The following is a 22,065-nucleotide window of genomic DNA, read 5'->3' on the forward strand; positions in this document are numbered from 1 at the left end:
ATATAAGTTTTGCTTGAGCCAGGTTCCCCTATAAGCCCATGTGTCAGGAAAGCCAGGATTTCCTGAACACGGACCCCCTCGGCTAGCTTAAGAGCGTAGGATGATGGGGCTAATCTCTTTATCAAAAGCTTAAATAAACATTGGTGCTCTGTGCATGTGTGTGTGCGTGTGTGTGTGTTTGTGTGTTGCTTATTTGTGTGCCAAGGGGCCAAACAATGCTTCTCCACGAACAAAGTGCTAATACCCTGTGTCTTTGCTCTCCCCCTCCCTCCTCAATTCCTTCTCTCTCTTTCCTCTCATTCTCCCTCCATATATATAAGTCAATGTCCAAACAACAGTATGTCTCATTCACAACCATCTGAAATCAATACTTGTATTAACTGTAGCTTTTGTCTGTACAGTAGCAAAGCTTGAGAGAAAGCTTCTGTCATCCACTGTCAGAGGCGATCGTCTCAATTCTCCAGCCTGCTATCAGGGTTTTTTCCTGAAAAGTTAACATCTATCTGATCAGAGGCCTCCTGGGCCCTGAGCTCAGCTCCTCATCAAGGGAGGAGGAGAACCTACAGTCAGTGGTGAGAGAAAAGGAAAGATAGAAAGAGGAAAGAGAGTTAAGGTTATTTCATCGGCCAGATGTAATGTGTTGTGACACGTCAGTGATGAGCTGCTGTGATTCCTTATGAACCTGGCCACGATTAAGAACAAGGGCCTTTTCTGTCTGTGAAAGCTTCTATTTGTGTGTGTGTGTGTGTGTGTGTGTGTGTGTGTGTGTGTGTGTGTGTGTGTGTGTGTGTGTGTGTGTGTGTGTGTGTCCCTGTGTGATTCCAGGCAATTTTGGGCTGAATTAAAAACAGACAAAATAAGAAACATAAACTGGAGACATATCCCAGATTTAACCCTCCATACAAATAATTTCACAAGTGAATGAGCATGCTTCAACTTTCTATCCTTTGTCATTTGCATGACGACTGCAATACCACATTTCAACTTGTTTACATTTGCAAATCAAAGCTAAAGAATTTCCAAAATGAGATATCCAGTAATTTGACAAAAGTGGCATCTTCTTTCAGGACATGATTACACGAGAATGGTGCAAATTATGGTGCTTCATACAGAAATAAACCTGAATGGAGTCCTCAGTTGACACTTTTTAAACAAGATCCTGAATTCAGAGGCCCTGAATGAAAAAGTCGTTCTGCTAAAATGTATGGCGAAAAGAACACTTATCCTAATTTTCACTTCCTGCACACAGACAGAAAAAGCTGGAGATAAAATTGAAAAAAAAAGTCTTTACCACGTTTACACGTTTAACTTTCCTGTCATAATCTCCCTACCCCGACACACAAGAGACCTCTACAAGGCAAGAAGTGTGTGTAAATAGTATCTTTTAGCAAACACCAGTAATTACATATAGGCATTTGGCATTCACGCCAGTCGCAAATTAAAGAAGAGCGCTTCCTGTAAACAGACAGTGAGAATGTGTCTACATCATTAGCGTGCCACAATTATAACATGGGAGCTAAAGATACATTTCTCTCCCGCTTGCTTTCCCTCACTGAAGCAAATGAAGTAGAACCTCTTTTCAATTTTTCCCAAATGAACGGCTGTTGTACTTTCTTCTTTCTTGGAGCAGAGGCAAACTACATGGTGTCATCCTAGAGCGTTTATGGGTAATATAAGGAAGATAAAAGCCAACTTTGTAAGAAATAAGAGACAATAATGATACCAATGTTTTCATTTGAAAGATTTTCTGAACAGAACACATCGTAAGTGAACACAAAGACTGGATGAACGCATAAGAGAGACAGTAGAAGAAGGAAAGAGAAGCTATTTCATGTGCATGCATGTCAGGAATGAATATGTATTTCATGTAAATTGTGCACACAAGGCGTATTGTAATGGTCTGGGCAAGACTTTGCATTTCTTCGGTCATGCAAACATGCCCACATGTAACCAACAGACAGAGAGACAGACTGAATGAATGCAGGAGGGGATTTTAAGTAACAGAGAGACAGGGGGAACATTTCATTCACCTTCAAAATGTCACAGCGCACATTCCTCTGAATGTTATTACAGAAAGTAAAAAAGCAGGGATGTAGTGAGAGCAAAAGGCATATAGAGAGAAAAGAGAAAGAGACAGAGGCTATGAGAGAAAATAAAGACATAGAGACAATATGTACAATATTGATGTGTACACATGCTCAGCAACAAACAGCAGATAAATCTCCAAGTCAAACAGTCAAATAACCCCTGACACCTTATCACATCAAACAGTTTTATGACTATTATCTTCTCACAGCCCAGACATTCACTAAAGCCAATAAAACACAAGTTAGTGAAACTGATTGACAGAAGCTCGTTTCATGTGTGAAGAGAGGCAGATTAGAGGATTTGGTTGGACAGGGTGGAGGAAGTCACTTTGTTTACTTGTATTTCTGACTCTGTCTTCCACACGATCCCAGCGGCCTGGTGACACCAGCCATAATCCTAAAAGCAAACTGGCCCCTCGCTGTGGGAACCTGATACAGTTTCCTCTTTTCCAAGAGGGGCAAACTCAGGCCACTCTGAGTTTGCTTATTGCCTACGAGGCAATAAAAAGTCATTGAGGGCTATCATTTTCTGCAAAGCGAGTCGCAACAGGTTGGTTGACGTGTTGGCCACCACGATACAGCGAGGTCGTAAAGATCTCAGTGAATCTAAGAGGGAGGTGATGATTGGACACAGAAAGGCCAAACATCTCTTTTCCCAGGTAACCAGAGATAATAATGTTTGAAGAAGTAAATCCAGATGAGGCTGAATAAATATTCCTACCGACCACGCTGGGTTGTCGTGGGATATTTTCTCAAGCTGTTTTGAGATGCAATTACCCTATATGCCTTTCAAATATTGATTTTCAGAAAACAGCATGTTAACTGAATGCACATCTTGTGACTCAAACACAATTTACTAACTTAAGATGGCCCAGCCATAACTTTTTCACCTCTGAACTGGCAGAGAAGATATTGCTGTTTGCTAGCAGTGCATACGCCTCAATAGACTCCCAAACAACACTCAGCGGCACTTAACACACTCATCAGGGATAACTGCTGTCTATCTCTCTTTCCTCAGTCACTATAGGATTTACACACACACACAGACACACACTCTGTTCTAGTCAGCAAAAAATGTTTTCACAGCATTCACTCTGAGATTGTCTTCCTTCCACCTCATCTTACTCTCTCATTTTGCTGATTCTTTCTGTCCTTTTCTTTCACTTTCTTCTTCTTTCTCTCTCTCTTTTCTCCCACGTTAAAACTCTGAACAAATCAGAGAGATTTGTGTTTGTGTCTGCCAGGTACTGTACTTACACACATCTCCAGTAATACAGACTGCAGACTAATCAACGGAACCACATACCCTTTATCTACCCACAGAGCCTCAAATTTAAACAGATTACCAGGAAAGGTGGACACCAGTAAGACAATTACCGGACTGAAGATCTTCCTCGCTAATGTCTAGACGTTGTCTAGACAACCTACACACAAAACTAGGTGCTGTTTCTTTTAGGTGCCATTTTTCCACTTGCAGATTTAATGTTGGCCAAAAATAATTAATACTTCGAGATTTGATATCTTCACAAATGAATGCCTTTCACGAATTCAACATCACAACACTGCTGTGAAAGAATTTAAAAACTGCAAGCTGTCAAATTTATACTCTCAAAGTTGTAGTGCCAATGCAACCAATACACATTCCTTTGTCTTTACAGTGCTTACTTATAAAAGTGCATCTAATTCTCTTAAGTCTTTAGCTCATTATTGCAACAGAACATTTTCAAGAACAGCTAAAGGCTACTGGGAGAGAAAAGCTATTCAGGGAGGGGAATACACACACACACACACACTACACATGAACTGACAGTTCTCTCTTCCAGTCTACTGGACAATCGGACCAATTAATCGGTGACTTTGAGGGGGCCACGTGAAGCCGAATGATTGGATGAGCCGGATCTGGCTGCTGATTGCCTGGCACCCCTGTCCATGTCCCCGTTTGCTCGCCCCGGCCCTGGAAACTGGCCAATGAGGAGACAGAAAGCAACAGCTCCTCTGTGGCCTGACCTTGTTGGAGGGCTCAGAGGTCGGAGGGTGGGTGGACGGACGGACGGACGGATGACAACATCAGGAATATTTCAGTGTGATCGATGGGGATTCAGAGCCAGCGGAGGTTATGTACAGTGATTCAGAATGAATGGGGTGAAGCTGTGTTAAGACACAATATTCAAAATTATATCAAAACAGGAAAGCTGACTATCTAAATGTTTTTTAAAGCAAAATCCTGAAGAAAGGACAGGCCAAGTGCCACATGCTCTACAAGATGATCCCAGCTGGGATTCGATGATCAACTGATCAGGGAAAGGTTTCCTTCTTCAGCTGTTAGGGCACTACATTTCATTTAGGTTGAGTTTTCTCCATTATGTCACAGGGTTCTATTCATTCATTCATTCAAACATCAAAATTGAATTCACTCTAATTATCAAGTACAATTAATATTAAGGGCTTTAATAGTACAGACTGGAGCAATTAGTTCATGGATTAAAGTACCTCATGTGCAGCAGAAATTAACTCCTACATTAGACCTACACATATTAGACTTAGACTCGCACACAGTTGAGGTCAGTCAAAAAGCAAATATCAGCATATATTTTGTGTTGAGCATTCCTCTAACTACACCAGCCAAAGAAAAAAACCCTCAGAGCTAGACATCAGACAGCTAGAAATCTCAGGCCACTACTCAGACACTACAAATGTATGCAGACACTAACACATAGCCTTACAGGGAGCTATTTGCCTTGGCGTGTCACACTGTACTTTTCACAAACGGTCTGGGTAATTGGTGATACATATCTAATATTGCCAGTCATCGCCTCACTCCCTGGATGTTTCTGACAAGCGGAGAGGGAAACCCTGTAGCTTTTAAAAACAGAGCGAACACTCTGCTCCGCTCCTCTGCTCAACTCGCATCCACATCGCTGCAGCTGCCCGATTCAGTGCCTGAATGTTATTCTGTTTCCCTCGCACGCCAGGCCCTTGGAGAAGCCAAGGGGTGTCCTTACAAATTCACACAGGCAAAGAGGAGTAATTTATTGTGGGAGAAAAACAGAAGGCCCGCTCATGTCCGTGAGGGGACCCCCCCCCGCCACCGCCGCCATTGCAGGCATATATGATCTGTAGGCTTTTCCTCTGCCCTTCGAGCATTACTCTTCACAGAAAAGCATGATCCAACGCAACAACAGCCACAATGAGGCTTCTCCAGAGGGCTTTTGGGTATTAAACAAAGGGGCCTGTTGGTAGGAACTAGCTAGCAAACAGCTGGGCTAATAGAGTGGGACTAATTAACTACAGGGCCGCTCTCTGACTCTCCCTGTCGAAGCTTGTGGATGTTTACAAAGACCTCCCAGAGAACTGGTTGAGAAAAATAAGAGGCTTTCTTCTTTGTCTGCTCCTTTAGTGCGAGAGGAGACACCCAGGACTGATTTTAATGACATGTGTGAAGCAAATGTGATCCTCCCTCCATTTTTTTCTGACTACCAATGGAATTCAGTGCTAAAAAATAGCCCCAGCATTGTGGTCAAAGAATAAACACCCATAAGAACTCAGCATGGGAGCATTGTCACCACATGTAAAATAAAATAAAAATCTTTTTTTAATTGCTCACATTCTTACTGTGACACTGAGAAATCACTGCAAAGCACCTGCTGATGAATAAAATTTTTTTTATTTTTTTATTTTATCCTTTAGAAAGTGTTTATCCTGCAATTGAGTTCAACAACATGCGCATGAAGACCTCTGATCATACATAATGCGGAGAATTCCTGCAGCTTTTGGATTTGAGAGAGTGAATGCTACATTTTCGGGTAGAGATGGGGATTTTTATACCAGTGGGTAGTGAACTGTTCAGAGAAGAGGGCAGAGCGGAGCATGTGTTGGTCTAAGGAATAGCCTCAGAAAAAAGGCAAAGAGGGGAGACTGGAGTTCACTAGTTAAAGGCCCTCGACCATCCAGCATCCTTTCTCTGAGCTGTTTCGCTCTGCTGGAGGCGGAGGATGGAAGGAAGAAGGGGGCAAAAGATAGAGAGACAAACAGGGAGAAATTAGAGAGCAAGATGAGGTGTAGAAGCAGGGTAAGAGGATGGCTTGATTGACTAAGGAGAAGAAGTAAGCAGGGCAGATTGAAGGATAGATGAGAGAAAGAAAGACAGAACGAGTAACAGAGAGAGAGATGGCCATTAGCTGTGCAGCTCTACAGGCAGAGAGAAAGAAAATGAAGAAAGTAGATAAGAGAGACAGAGAGGGAAAGGTCAGTGAGAAAGCAATCTGTAAAAGGTAGAATAGAGAAAAGGGTGGGGGGAAACACAAGAATGAAACATGAAGAAATGGGAGGAGGAAAGAGGTACAAGACAGAAAGTGCAGGAAGAGTGAAGATAGCGATGAGAAGCAAGGAAGGTAGTGAAGCTGAGAAAGAAAGATGATAAAGAAGAGGGGGAAAATGAGATAAGAAACAAGTCAGAAAGAAACAGCATGAAAATGAGAAGGATGAAAGAGATGACAAGATAAAAACAAAAAGACACTTGAAAAATGGAAGAGAGAAAGATGGGGAGGAAGAAGTAAGCGAAAGGAACAAAGAGGTGAGAGAAAGGGAGAGAAGAAGAATAAACAAAGGTAGTGTTTTAGAGTGAGTGGGAGGCATGGAAGAAAAAAATGGGGAGGAGAGAGAGAAAAGTACGGGGGTTCACACGGAGAGAGAAACCGACTGAGAGCAAAATGAAAGAGGGAGACGCGAGAGTAGGTGGGAGACAAGGGAAAACTGGAGAAGAGAGGGAGGATGCGAAGATGAAAGAGCGAGAAAGAGGGAGGAGAGACAGCGGGGTGAAACTGTCGGGGAGAGAGTGAGCAAAGTGCCAAACAGATAAATAACCAGCTTACTGGGATTACCAAGTGACTGACACACAATTTGCCAGAGCCAATATGACGTGGCAGTGATAGCTCTTAACCCACATAAACCTGAAACCAGTCCAAGATGTCCTCCGGTATTTACTGTTGTCACTACGCCCTGATGCTCTACGCTGTGTGTGTGTGTGTGTGTGTGTGTGTGTGTGTGTGTGTGTGTGTGTGTGTGTGTGTGTGTGTGTGTGTGTGTGTGTGTGTGTGTGTGTGTGTTTAAACACCTCATAAACAAAGCAATCACACAGATACATGCAGAAATCAGTGTGTCTGCAGGCTTCAGAAGAACATTAAAAGAGCTGTTTAATGCTACCTGGGTATAAAAACCTCAATTTAGAGAAATACACCACATGGCCAAAAGTATGTGGACACCTTAACATTATATTATAGTGTAGTCATATATAGTGTAAGTGGAAATATGATATTATTCATTGTTGAAAATAATAATAAGTATAAAATCAAATGATAACAATAGGAAATAAATAAAGTGGCGAGAAATCCATCCGTGTTTGTGGATGAAAAAGTGTTTTACATAATTCACTGTTACCCTAGCCTTATATTAATTTGACTGATGCTCATGGTAATGAAACTGAAAAGAACTGATTCAGTCTTAAATTAGCAAACATTTTTCAGGAGCTGCAGATATCTTGATACCTACATACATTCATCATGTTTAGCTCTCAGCTACCTGTAACACTTCAAAGTATCTCATTCATTGAGCTGACACACCAACACACATACACATGCAGAACATGCACATTTATACATATACAGTACCCCGTATCTTACCCTCTCATGAACTTCAACAACATGCAAAAACCTACAATAGCCGTGGAGAGAGATATGAGGATATATATATATAAAGAGAGAAAGAGATGATGAAAGAGAGAGGCAGATGGTGAGAGGGGGTGGGCCAACATAAGAAGTGGGCCTATAATTGGAAAGATATGAAAAATGAAGTGTCAGTTTGGTCCATAGAGGGCAAAGGTCACAGAAGCAGGAGCCCAAACTCGGCACAGAGCACGCTCATTAGAGTGACCAATCAGATCTTGCCTGGCTGCCCCAGACCATTAGTCATCAAAGGAAGAGGCGTGCACATACACACACACATACACACACAATATTGCTTTGTCTTCTCTTGTTTCACTGTAATTTCACTCCCTTTGTCACTCTCTTCCACATCATTTGTCTATTTTTTATTTTTATCTCAACTCGTGTCTCACCTCTCAGCCCCTCAGCTCCTCCGTCGAGCATTAATGACGAGTGAGAAAGAAACACAAATAGTATGTGAGAGAGAGAAAGAAAGAGAACGTGTGTAAGAGATGCAGAAAGACAGAGTATGAGACAGAGTGTGAGACAGACAGGGAGACAAACAGAGACAGAGAGTGTGTATGTGTTGACTATATAAATGGCTGCTCATTGGAGTGGAAGGCATGGCGGCGCTCTCTGCTCCCACCCAGGCTCTGCCTCCTGGCACTGGCAACCCTGCAAACTGCTCGCATTGACATCGCCTTTAATAATATATGAAGTTGCTTTTTTGCCTACAGTTTGTTTGCAACGCCGCCCCACCACCACCACCAATCTATTCTCACACTGCTGCTCTCTCTCTCTCTCTCTCTCTCTGAATACATAAATATCCAGCCTCAGGAGAATTGTCTGGTCTAAGAGGTAAAGTAGACTAATGTGTTAGACCTTTGCAATTGAGATTAAACCTAATATCAATAAAACCCAGAGCATTTTTGTTTAAGTTTAAGTGCATAGAAACTGTCAAAGTAGCAAGCAATCTGAAGTAACAGTTTCATGTTTCAAAGCCATTTCGTCTTGACAAGAGATGACTCATCATTGTCAGAAAATCCTCTCAAACAGCAGCTTTTTATATTCTGTTTTAGCTATGTATTCAATGCCATCCACTGAGGTATCTTAAATAGTTTTATGGGCCTCATAAAATAAGAATTTCCTCAAATAGGTGCATGCAATCCTTCAAACAACACTAAAACATGAAAATCACCATCACCAGCTTATGACAGGGGGTTAATATGACAACAGAAAATAATTCTTGAATCCTCAGAAAACTGAGACGAGAAAGAAAGCGGAAAGGGTTACCTACTTGGTAGGGAGTCCTGCAAGCTAAGTAGTCAAACAGTACATACAATATGAACTGTGTAGTCTGGGATATAATAAAAGCAAGAGCACACAGAAACAACCAAATATGCTCAGATGTAAAGCAAACTGCATGCTGAAGGACTGTAACGTGAAACAAACAATCGCAAGGGTGGAACCAGGAACATAGAAACTGCTCTCTAGACTCAGCTAGGAGCCATCTAGCACGCCATGCCTGCTCTGTCAATGTGTCCCTGAGCAAGACAGCAAATGCCTACCAGGTTCAGAAGTATTCTTATAGCTGACCCCGACCTCTCCTCTCCTTAGTAGCAGCAACTGTGAGCTGCAAAACTCTAATCCCTCTTCAAACAGCCTAAATAAGCCTGTCAAACCTCATCTGAAAACATAATAAAGTTTCATGTACCCTTGCATATGATATAATATAGCAGATGTACTACACTCAGCACCTTGCTGTACACGTTAACTGTGTCCCTGTCCTCCCCTTCCCCTCCACCTGATTAATGAGAAAAAGATGCAGACACAGAAACTCAGTCTCTTACCCTGTTCACTGCTGTTGTCACCGCTGTGTGATGTGTGTCCGCCGCTGGACGGGCCCGGTGTTCCTCCAGAGCGTGTGGACGCCGTGTCATCATGATCTCTGTTCCAGGACGTCTTTTGTAGAGAGAGACGACAGAGAGATCTGTCAGTTAATCTAACATTAACTTTTTAGGTTTTCTTCTTTTGAAAACTTCTGTCTACATCTACTGCACATTATGTGGAAGGAAAGACAAACTTATACTACAAACAAAATTCATAATTTGCCAGCTCTTAGCCCAGTCACACAGTGTGTGTGTGTGTGTGTGTGTGTGTGTGTGTGTGTGTGTGTGTGTGTGTGTGTGTGTGTGTGTGCCCCTGCAACAATCTTATGGATTGAGGATTTTTGCGGCTCGATGAAGAGAAAGGCCCAGACAAAGAGCGAGCGAACATGTTGTATTAGTTCCCAGCTTTCTGAGGCATGCAATCCACGGCTGCCTCCATTTGGTTCAAACCACTAGCAGATGAAAATACAAAACAACTTAAGATAGGCCGCAGCGAGCGCCAGGGAGTGATGTCACCAGGCAGAGCAGACCGGAGAGAGAGGTAAATAACTCAAAGTATTGCTACATAAGTATAAATCCTCTGTTTTGTCCAAAAATTAAACAAAAAATGGATGGCCAATCCCACTAATGTAGATTTAAATTTCATTTTGGAAAGCAGAGCTAGAACAGAGACATAACCAAATAAGCTTAAGTTTTCCCACAGACTTTTCTCAAACAAAAAAAATTAAACAAAAATATTACATGACCAACCAAACTGAAGCGGACTTAAAACTTTATGTAGACAAATGAAAAAGCTAAAAGTATTACCACAAGGAGGAAGCCCATTCCTTCTTGTATGACTTAAAAAAATAAAATAAGCAGCTGACTAGAAAAGAGAGAGACTTGTAAGACCTCGGTTTATATTTAATAAGGTGTGTGTGTGTGTGTGTGTGTGTGTGTGTGTGTGTGTGTGTGTGTGTGTGTGTGTGTGTGTGTGTGTGTGTGTTTTGACCTGTGTCTTCCCATTCATCCTACACACACACAAACACACAAACACACACACACACACTATAGTGTTCATACATACACCGTAAGCGGACATCAAATACAAACACACGCATTCAGATGCAGACATATTAGTTTCCCTCACACACATACACATTTACAGATTTGGTGCTTACACACACGCACGTATACATAGACACTGTATAAAACAAACACACACACACACACTCAAATCACACTCTTTCCCATACAAGCTGCTACATATTGTTGAAGCTAAACCAGATGTAACCTCTTATCTTACAGTGCCTCTGAAAAGCAACATTAGCACTGAGGACAGGAGACAAAAGATACTTCAAAATACAAGGAAATGGAATCTAATGTCTCATCACACACAGCTAGCTATCACAAACAAACACACAACAAACAAAATACACACACAAAAACATTTATTCGAGCCTACTCTGCCTCCCTTGTGAGCCTATCTTTGCTCTGTCAAATCAAATGAAGCAGATATCAAGGGGCAATGTGGTGTTTGCATCACGCTTTTAGGGCTACGTGACGAAATGAGTGATAGAAACCCACACGGAGGAAGAGAGGAGGGAGAGAAACACACTGGGGAACAACTGGTTTCACTTGGGATAGTACAAGCAGCGCTGCCTCTACGAGGAGGATTTGGAGCTGAGTTTAGATTTATGAAAAAGTAGACATTTAAACAAAATGTAGATGGAATAAAAAAACAGAAAAGAATATACAAGTCAGCAAATTCAACACATTTGGGGTCTATTAGAGCCCGTTTGATGTTCCTGGGCTATGAAATTATAATCCAGTGCTTACATGGACGATATAATCGTTGTTTTCTAAATTAGGCTTTGAGGCTTTGGAATAAAGAGGAAAGTCACTGCAAGGCATGACTAGGATGGTGATTGGGTAGATAAATGTTGATTTTAACGGGGATAAGATACCAAGACAGTCTTTTTTTCCACCTCTTACAAATTCTTTTTTTTGCTGACCGTAGAACATTGAAAAATGAAACACCCGTGCATGACCGAGTAACTCCAGAGAACATCAGAAGTGAGGTAATCCAGACCACATGCTCAGCACGCAAACAGTTAACACTGGCTTTTGCCAGCTCCTCCGAAAGTGAAGCTTTTAAAAATGAGCAGAACTTGTTTATTCAGAGCTCTGTGAAAAAGAATAGCACAGTACCCCGGGGACGTCAAGCGGCAAGTATTGGAAAAAAAAAACAAGAGCTCGCAGAAAGGATATGTTTTTTCATTTTCTTTTTGTTTTAATTCTGTAACAAATTCCACTTCAAAATATAATTAGAAAGTGGAGGGGGAAATGGCAAACTACTGCATTAGCTGTAATTGAACAAAAGAGCACTTTGCCTGCTGGGAGGCGGCCACTGAGGCCCCATGGGAAAGGGGGCGGGGCTGAGACAGGGCCTGGTGGCATCTCCGCAGGGACGGGGAGTTTATTTATAATCACAGGTTGCCCTTGGACGGAACAGGCCCGGCACTGATCTAACACGCAATTAATACACGCACGGCTGAGATCACACAACTCATACACATACCAGTACACACAGGTCGCACAGCATGTGTGCACACACCCATACAAAAACACTTTCTTGGTCACTTAGCTTGTACACACACACACACCCACACAAATACTTTTCATCTACCTTATGCAAACACATCACAAAACCGCCCTACTCACAGTCCCTATTTAACAAAAGCGTACACCTTGACCACAAGACACACAGTGACAAAAAAAACACACACACCCTGAGCCAACAAGACTGGAGCACACAATGTAGAGGTCCACCTTCACAATATGGGATATGTAAATTAACAAGATGAATAGATGCATAAACTGAAAGCTCAAGGAAACAGTGCGAAGGAGAAAGAGCTGTCCCTCTGCACACTTTATTTATTCTATGTCCCTTTAATGTGCTGCCATGGTCTGTCGCCCTCCCTCTCTCTCCCTCTCTCTTTAACTCTTTCTCTCGCTCGCTCGGTTGTTCTCCCCTGTGCAGGATGTAGATTAATTCAGTGCTTAATTGTTTAGTAAATTCAATTTTCCACATTCTATTCTGCCTAGCTTTAGCTAAAGTTCTTAAATCTGCCGCGCCAAGCTGAGGGAACCCTATTTGTGAGCCATGCATACCTTTTTTTCTCTTTTTCTTTTTTCATTTCCATTTCTCTTCCCTCCACCGCCCTAATTCGCCATGAAAAGATTTTCCTTGCTGGAAATTCTGATTCCGCTATGATCGGTGAGGCATTCCAATCCAATGCATTCTCATTGTGCCGCGTCTAAGATGCGAGGGGGGCTTCCCTTTCTCGCTGTGCCAGGCCCCATATCATACAAGCGCTCATGCAAGAAATGTTGCCTTGCCAATTCATTTGCAATAATAAAGAAAATGGTTAAGGTTGTTGTGCTTTGCCCCCCACCCTCACTCTGAAATATCTTTTGTGATGATATGGATATTTACTTTTCACTCCATGCCAGCGAGCGTGCGGGAATAATCATATGTGCATACTTAACAGCACAGACATAAATATCCAAATAACCCCCCACACATACACTCTTCCGTGGTGGTACATCTGAATCAAAGATGACAGTTGGGCTACTTCATCCCCCAGAATGCTTTGGTGCATGTGTTCTCTGCGGTTGTTTTCTTTAACACCATTTTTGACCTTTGCAACAGCACTGCTTCCTCAAGTTGAAATCTGCGAGAATGCCATGTGTTGCAGCAGTGAGATGGCCTGCAATAACTCCGGACACATTCTCCCACTCAGCTGAATGCTGGTGGGGAAGCTGTTAGTGAAAGGGGCTGAAAGGCCAACTATTGTAAACTCTTGTTTACTTTGCTTTCCACTGTGACTAGATAAAGCAGGAACTGCCTCTCTGATAACCAGCCAGGCAAGTGCTTGCCCAACTACCTCTGCTTTCTCTGCTCTCTCCACCCCTCTCCTCCCCTCGCTGCAATATTAGTGCCTCCAAAATGAAAAGAGGGGCTGATAATGGTATGCGTGGTGCAAAAAAAAAAGACACAAGACCCCCTCCCTCCCATTCTGTTCTGCACTCCCCTTCCTCCCTAACTCTTCACAATAGACAAAGAAAGAAGAAATAACCTTATAATTGCTGAAGGGGGTGAGGGAAAAAACTGGATTTGGTCTCTTGAGTAAGTAAAGTATGCTACATTGAATAGCCGACAGGTACTCTTCAATCGGCTTTTTAAAACTGGTGGGTTAACCTCATAGAGACAACCAAAGATAATTACATGTTTGAGATAATTACCAAAGCTTTCAAAGTCCATTTAGATGACACTCGCGGAAACTGACAAACTGGTTTTCTTTCTCTGTGGCCTCTTCCACTCCAACTCTCGCTAGAGACTTCTTGTTTACTCTCTGTGAGCTGAAATCCAAACAAAAACATTAACTCGAGTGCTCTCCCCTCCATGCTAACTAAACCCAAACAAAGCATATTTCTTTTTTTTTCAGTTGTAAATGAAAAGGCAGGCGTAATTTCTTAATGACATGTTTTGCTGTGGTTTCTTCGTTAGCCTAGCTTAGCCTGACTCGAAGCCGCTACGCTGGGATGTTCTTGGTGGATCCCTTGGAGACGGGCTGTTTGTGACGGTGGCCATTGTCAGAGGCTTGCAGGGGGTTAAGGGGGAGAGGAACTTTCCATTAGCTAAGTACACATGTGTTAAGCTAGGTTATTGTTTACTTAACCAAAGAAACCACAGCAGGCCTCGGGGACAGACATGGCCGCCCATCATAAGTAACACGAGACACAAGCCAAGAACTTTATTTGCAATTGGGATTTTGTGGCTATCACAATAGAGTATCTGTGACACAGTGCGGCTCCACTAAGCTTTTGTTTGCAGCAATACTGCATGATTTAAAAACAACTACTAAATCAACCAAAAAAATCCATAACTTAGTAGAAAAACAATATACATATAATATATAAGAGGTTCCTGACGTTCCTGTTCTTTGAAGTCACTCTGGCCATGATTTGCTTAATCAGAATCACCCCTACTTGCTATTCCACCACAATAATGAAGAGGCTAAGAAACACACAAGTCACGTGGTCGCCTCTTTGTATCACTTGTTGAATCCTTAACAGCCGCCCCGCATTCACTCCCCAATGGAAAAAGGGGGGATTTCTGGGGATGGGAGGGAGGAGGGGGTGTAGAGGAGGAAGGGGGTGAGTGGGGGTCAAACCTCTCCTCTATTCAACTACAAAAGCTGCTATTACCAACAATCACCACAATGATTCAAGAGTTTGTATTAAGATCAGCAGTGTGCCACTGTAGGAGAGAGAGGGAATGAATAAGAGAGAGAGAGTGTGTGCGCCTGTTAAATTGGGTGTAACTCGATCCATACTTCAACGAGAAGCGGATAGATTAGCGATAGCGGTGTACTGATTAGGAAAATAGTGGCTGACCCCAGCGGTCAGGGTTTCCATTGAGTTGGGTGGGAGGGTGGGGGTGCAGGGGTCACTCTTTGACTGCCAGAGTTACCTAAACCAACACTCTGCTGGGTCTCACTGACCTGGAAACCAGCACTTGTATGGCATAACAGTGCCAATTGTTGGGAAAAGATACCACGATAGCACTATCAAGAGTAAATTCTTACACAGTGACCACAACACTAAGCTCAAACAAGCAGGGTTTGTTTAGGAACGATTGTGCGGGACATAAGAAAAACAGCTCCCAAATGTATAGATGCTATATAAGATTATAAGCTATTTCACATTCTTTTTACATGATTTCAACAGCAAACAAAATCACATTGAAAATGTCAGTAAGCCTCTCTAATGTAAAATTACCTCTTCACTGAATTAACTCAACAGATCAACTGCTGAGCATTCATAATCATTTAAGACTCTCTCATATCCACAAAAGGGCAGGCAGAGAATATTTTTAAGGGAAATTTCAATTATTTCCAGCCGCACTTCAGCCTCCATGGCTCAATCAAGTAGAGGAGCTCTTGAGACTTGGAGTGAGTCCTCAGCACTATTAGTAGTGTTCTGCTCTACAGCGGAGAGCCCAGGCCCTTGGAGTTCATTAGCAAATTGCTGTGCCCCTCCCCATGCTCTCTGCGCAATTAAAGGCAACTGTGCAAATGACGTACAGCAGCGTGGAAATACCTCCCCGCTTCTTTAGACTGAGGTGAACATGTGTGCCAGGCAAATAGGGACGCAATCAGCAGTGAGACTGCGGCCCCATTTCCACAACAACAAGAAGACGGAGACAGACAGCCATATTCAGTGTGGACACAAGCCTTTCCACATTAAAGGGCTCTGCAAATTTCACTCAGAATAATGGACTTTTATTGTGTCTTTTATGTTTATATACAGCTGAGCTCAAATCAGGATGCATATGTCTAATGGGGCAACTGGAAATGTGCTGCTCAAGGGAAGAAATTAGGAAAACGTGGTGGGAAGCTCTCCAGGGAGCAGCAGGGAAAGGGTTAAGAAAGTCCAACTGGCGCTAACCAGTCACTCCACTCACATAGCACCTGAGGGGGGTGCTGCATTTATCAGGCCAGTCTGAACACACACGCACACAGCGGCATACACACAAACATACACATATATGCATACACTTGTAGACAGATGCATGCACACATCTCCTGCACATTTGTGCGCACACACACACACACACACGCATACACACCCTTACACAAAAAGATACACACAAACACAGGGGGGTGAGCCCAAACTGGCTGGGCTGCATTCACAAGCCAGCGCAGAGACTCTCTGACTTTTTCACCTCACAGCTATGCTCTGCTTTCTTTTGAAAGGGGCGCTCAAAGTCCGTCCATACTTGCCTGCATAGGCAGGCTAACAAAACAATGTAAAGACATGTAAAGAATATTCAGAAAATTACGCTTATGACGCAACGGTGCATAATGCAGCAAGAAAGTCAGCGTTGTTGGATTGTTGAGTTTAATAAATTCAAAGTATTTTCTTTCCTCTGACATTTTTTTCTCCTCTGCTACAGTCGCCTCACTGGAATAAATTGGTTTATGAATAAATGAGCCTGCTTTCTCCGTCTTGTTAACATTGTTCTTTGTGCAAATTCTCAGCATTTTTTCCAGTCCACTTCAACTTTATGCCCGAGGGCATATATTAAAAATACATATGGAAAGAGATAATGCACACACAACGCAAATTCGTTAAGGATGTCACTGCGTAACAACTGAGATAAGATGTCACACAAAAATAGCCCACAAAACTCAAAAAAATACATATTCAGCCACAAGTAAGTTGTGAAGTGCAGTGCCATTAGACTGACAATATTCAACAGTAAGAGGCATGCACCCTCTGCCTGTTTCGATATGCCCATTTACACACAGCCTGCTTGTGGACAGTCTCCATGTTATCCCACAGGAACATCAGCACATCTTTCAAAATTACACATCTGTCAAAATTTTTTCACTGCATTTTAATTCAAACTATGCCTGTAGGTCATTTATAGTATTCTGTCATATCAGTGTAAACATAAGCTTGTGTGGTTTTGCCCTGAATTGGCTATATGTAGGGACCATTATTATATTAAAATAGGCCATGTCTTCATCTTACAGTCAATTAAAGATCTGCATCAGTGCCCCAAGCACAACATAATTTTCTTCATATACCTAGAAACCCAAGGGTTTTAACAGACACTATTTTCATATCTATATACCATAAGGCTTCATTCCATGTCCTGACCTTTCAATAAAAAAAAGCTTTGAAGACTGAATCCCTGAGAGAATACAACAAGTCGTTCAAAGAGACACTTAAATGCACAAGTGGCGTCTGTGTTATTTAATTCTGTTCCTGGATTAAATGAAGTATTATCTTCCGGGTGATCTTTCTCATTTCCATAATCAGACATAAGGGCTGCGGATGGAGGAGTGCATGCGAGGCGGGGTGGGGGTCTTCCCAGTCCGCTCCCAGTCCTGCCATTCAGCCCAGAACATAAAAGCCGGTGGCTGTCTCTCTCTCTACTCAGACCAGCAACTCAACCATATGGAAGTCCGCGGATTTAAATTATTTAGCCAAATCGCTTCATTACTTTTTATGTTGGACGATCCAACTAATCCCTTTAATTTGGACACTTGATTCCCCCCCCTCATCGGTATCCATACAGTTCTAACCGCTACTCTCCTAAGCCATTCCTTCAAACTCTGGGATAGTTTAACTGTTCTCATAGCCTGCAACCCTGTCTCCTGCACAAATGACTGGAGCTATTAATGGCCAAAAATCCAGATTTGCATAATTCTAATCATTGGTTGCTTTTATCATTATTTAACGGCAGTGTATGGACCATTAGGGTCATTCCTGTGCGTACACTACAATGTCCCCGGAGTGCCAACAGTCAGTGGAGCACATAATGAAGGCTGTGGTTATCTCTGATATCGGCACAAAAGGAAACACTCCCTAATCTACCTTTAATACCCGCTTGCTTCTATAGCTTTCGAAAATAAACCTTTGTATTGGTGCTGAATCTGTGCGCTGCGAGGGAAATAAAGGAGAAGGAAGAGAAGGGGTCTCGATAAGCAATGTGCACTCATGTCTAAGGAAAAATACTGACAAGACGCGTAATGAACCGTGAACTCCACAGTGGAGAAACCAAGGCACCTAAACCACAGTCTGCAGCCCATGCTGCTGCTCTCTCCTGGGCTGCATTACTGAGGGGAGCTGATAACGTTTCGTTATGATTCGAAAAGAGACAGAGAGGAGAGAAAAATGGAGAGAGGCACTAAATTAAAATCGACATGAAACAGGTCAAGTTTATGGCGATGCTTTTTCGAGCTAATCTCCCAAGGTCGGTTCCGGGTTCAAGTCTTAATGGGCCAATAATAGCAACATTATTCAGAAAAATTTTCATTCCGATGGATGGAATGTAAAACGGCCTTAATCATATGCAAATAACAGTGCAGCGGAGTAGTGACCTAGAATAGCTGAATTGCCAGCAGGGAGAACACATACACACACACATACAGAAGGAGAGGGAGAGAGATGTACCTGATCAAGGGCCACAGATGATCTTGTGATTTCCTCGCTGTCTGATTTGGACCCGCCCTCTCTGTCGTCTATGACCAAGTCGATGGGCATCTTGCCTTTCAAGCAGCTGATGTACCGGTGACAGAAATTATCACACAGCTCGTGTACCTTCAGAGAGAGGAGGCAGAGGCGTCACACTCTCACCCAAAAGGGACATCATCACACAACAGTGACATGTGGTGCAACCACAACACCGCCCCATCACACACACACACACACACACACACACACACACAGGATAGACTTTGACATGCAAAACATCCCCGACGAGATTTTTAGGCCATTTGGCAAACCCGCAGATCCCAGCACCGTTATTGCATTTAAACTATTTAAATATGTTTAAAGAGTTAATATGAAACATAACAGATTCCTTGAAAACATGTTATTGTTTTTACATTGTGGTAAATTATCAGGATAAATGTGATCAAAACTCACATTTTATTTATTAATTCTGCCTCCAAAAAAGTTTTTAATGTTGCTTCAGCTTTGAAATTATAACAACTGAAATAAGATCACTTTGGAAACTTCCGGCTAATGTTTGTTCAGTTCCCGCGCCGTGCCGTGGTGGCAGTGCACCCGGATTGTGATAATAACTTCTCCTCTCAAAATGGAGATATCGTCGAAAATTGACAGTGACAAGAGGGCTCAGGGGCTACAACGCACTCAACACCCGTGTTAAATTCATCATCGGTGCCCTGGGTTGTGGCCATTAGAGGAGGGCGACCCGCTTGACTGACATTTAAGGTAAACTGTTTAATTTCCTCTACTTATTACATTATCACTGCCAATACAGTTCATCCTATCGCCCCAGAAACAAATGTCAGACGGGCAGAGAAATATAGAGAACTGCAAACCACCTTAAAGTTCATTTACTACATTGTGCACATTATATACAGTTTCCACCTCTTATTTAGCCCACAGGCTGCCTGATATGAGAAAGGGTGATGGACGACAAACAAGTTTTAAAAACTATAACTTTTAACATCTTTGATAATGTTTCCCAACGTTAAAGTTTAGGTTAGAAGGTGACAGTACATGCTACTGGAGTCCATCTGATACGGAGACAAATCAGAGTTTTACACCCACTACTCCCTCTATCCACAGATGGCTGCCTGGGGCCTTTTGCCCTCCACAAAGAATCGTTTCTAAAATCCTTCAAAGTTCGCCTATATGTTTCACCTTGCATGCAATTTCTGCCAGCATTAAACTTCATTAAAACATGCGGGGAGATTTGGGCACACAGATACCCGTTCCAGTTGTAACAGCTTGAGTCGTGATTAAACGCGGAAGAGAAATGGCCCCATGATTGATTTTGACGCTAATTATAACCGACTAGCAAAAATACATTTTGCATAGGTCTGAAGCGGCACACTGGACAGAAATTGCGAGAGAATATTACCTTCTCCAGCTCCAGAAGATGAAATCGTAAAACTTGAATGGCTTGAATCATCTGAAAAATTAAAATAACAATAAAAAATGAGCTGCTCACATCTCTTGATATTAAACAGGCACGTTTTTCTCAATACAAGTAACTGCAGACGAGGAAAATATTCATATGAATGGATTTTATGTAGAACTGATATTAAACATGGATGTTATTGCAATATGGAGAGCAGGCATACAGTACAGACTGGCGCTGCAATAAGCCTCAGAGTCAGAGATCTATTAGCCAACCAACTAGTCGTGAGGAAAACGTTACTCTCACATCACAGTACCAAGCTGTGCAAAGTGAAAAGCATGAATAGAACAACTTTCCAGGCAGAGTTCAAAGGTTTGTGACAGCTGTCTAACAGCGGCGCTTCATCTCCAGATACAACTGGGGGCCATCATGATATCAAACAGGCCAAAAAGAGGAACATCACCTCCAATCCTGCTTTATCTTTTCAGCTCCACATGGCTCTCTGACACATACATGTAACCTGTGTAACCGGCCCATAAACATGCAAGCAACAGCTGGTATATTCAAAAGCACTCTGAGAAAATATAGGAAATGTAATGTGTGTCATATAAAAAATATAATGTATCTTACCAGATTATCCAATTCTGGATTCGATGAAAATAAAGGCTTTTCTGCCCGAATCTAAAAGCAAACACATTTTCATAAAATATGTGAATATAAAATGTTATAAAATTATATATCACGTCAGATTAAATGTAACTTGGAAGTACTGGCATAATGGTGTATAAATTCAACAGGGTACTCGATTAAATTAAACACATTTAATAACGCCATTTTATTTTCTTTCACTGCAGAATTAACTTTACGCACAAAGGTCAGAGCTCCACCCTTATTTAATGCAGGTAAGAGCTCAACCAGCCCGAGCATGCAGATTTAAAAAAAAAGTCAAACTTTCCTGACCTGTTTTGCAAACACAGCTATGTCTTCATTGAAAGATTCCGATGAACAGACGTCTCCTCCTGCCACCCCGGGCTCTCTGGGGGTGCAAGTCGCTAATTCACATTTCTCAAAAATCAGTGCAAGCAAGGGGAACAGGGGGTGCCTGGGAACACACACAATAGCAAATGTCACCAGAGAGAACAGCGCCGGGGTCAAGACTACTCCAGGCTAGATTTAGCCAGCCATGCTACTCTTCAACAACTCGCCCATGGGGAATGCTGCTGCAGCCCATGCTATTATATTATGCAGAGGCTCGGAGAAAGGCTGCAAACAGCGGGCAGAGTTCTGTGATTAAATCTAGGTGTACCTAATAGCATAAAAGCTTTGGAGTCGGTCAAACTATTTCTTACACAGGTCTCCGTTTGGACCCCAGGCGTGTGTGTGTGTTTGGCAAAAATCTCTGAAGCTGCAGGCACTAAATGTTTGCACATTTGTTGATTATTATTATATTTATTATTATTTATGGTTTATGCCATCAGAGTAAATATGTGCAGGCTGGTAATATGTTGAAAGGTGTAATATGGCGTAAGATGGCGAAACTGTTACTGGCATGTTTAGCCACCGTGAAAACAGCATGCTTAGAATTTTAATTAACTCCTGTAAATTAATAAATGACGTGCATATGTGGGACTTCCTTTAAACGTGATATATTTTTAATTTGCTGAAGCTTGGCACATTATTAAATTAATTAAAATGGTTAAAAGGGAGACGGTAATTATTTTGCTCATAATAAACGGTGGAACTTAAAAAGAAACTAAGCAAGTTAAATTAAAAAGGAAAATATTACAAGCTCTAACTAAAGTGGACGTTCTCTTATAATTATTCTTAAGGGTAAAAATACATTAGCTAGATAGTCTCCATACCTATGTATTTCTTAGCCAATTATTCCCAGCGTCTCTGCAGCAGTTTGGGCTCCAGTGTTTTGCTGAAACACTTCAGAG

The 22,065-nt window shown here is 42.2% G+C and overlaps 1 protein-coding gene across 6 annotated transcripts in view; it reads right to left on the reverse strand.

Annotated features, from left to right (window-relative positions):
• meis1b (Meis homeobox 1 b) overlaps positions 1-22,065 on the reverse strand; it is a 123,958-nt gene that overhangs the window by 56,537 nt on the left and 45,356 nt on the right. For 5 of the 6 annotated variants that reach the window (XM_046070131.1, XM_046070130.1, XM_046070129.1 and 2 more), the window contains exons 6-7: positions 18,688-18,834; positions 9,637-9,748 (exon numbers count right to left, since the gene is read on the reverse strand). In XM_046070131.1, the coding sequence (XP_045926087.1) occupies positions 9,637-9,748; positions 18,688-18,834 (259 nt within the window). Of the gene's footprint in view, positions 1-9,636; positions 9,749-18,687; positions 18,835-20,125; positions 20,177-22,065 lie in introns of all 6 variants that reach the window. The other variant, XM_046070126.1, reaches the window with a different exon arrangement.

This window comes from Micropterus dolomieu, linkage group LG15 (assembly GCF_021292245.1).
Source record: "Micropterus dolomieu isolate WLL.071019.BEF.003 ecotype Adirondacks linkage group LG15, ASM2129224v1, whole genome shotgun sequence".
Taxonomy (NCBI): domain Eukaryota; kingdom Metazoa; phylum Chordata; class Actinopteri; order Centrarchiformes; family Centrarchidae; genus Micropterus; species Micropterus dolomieu.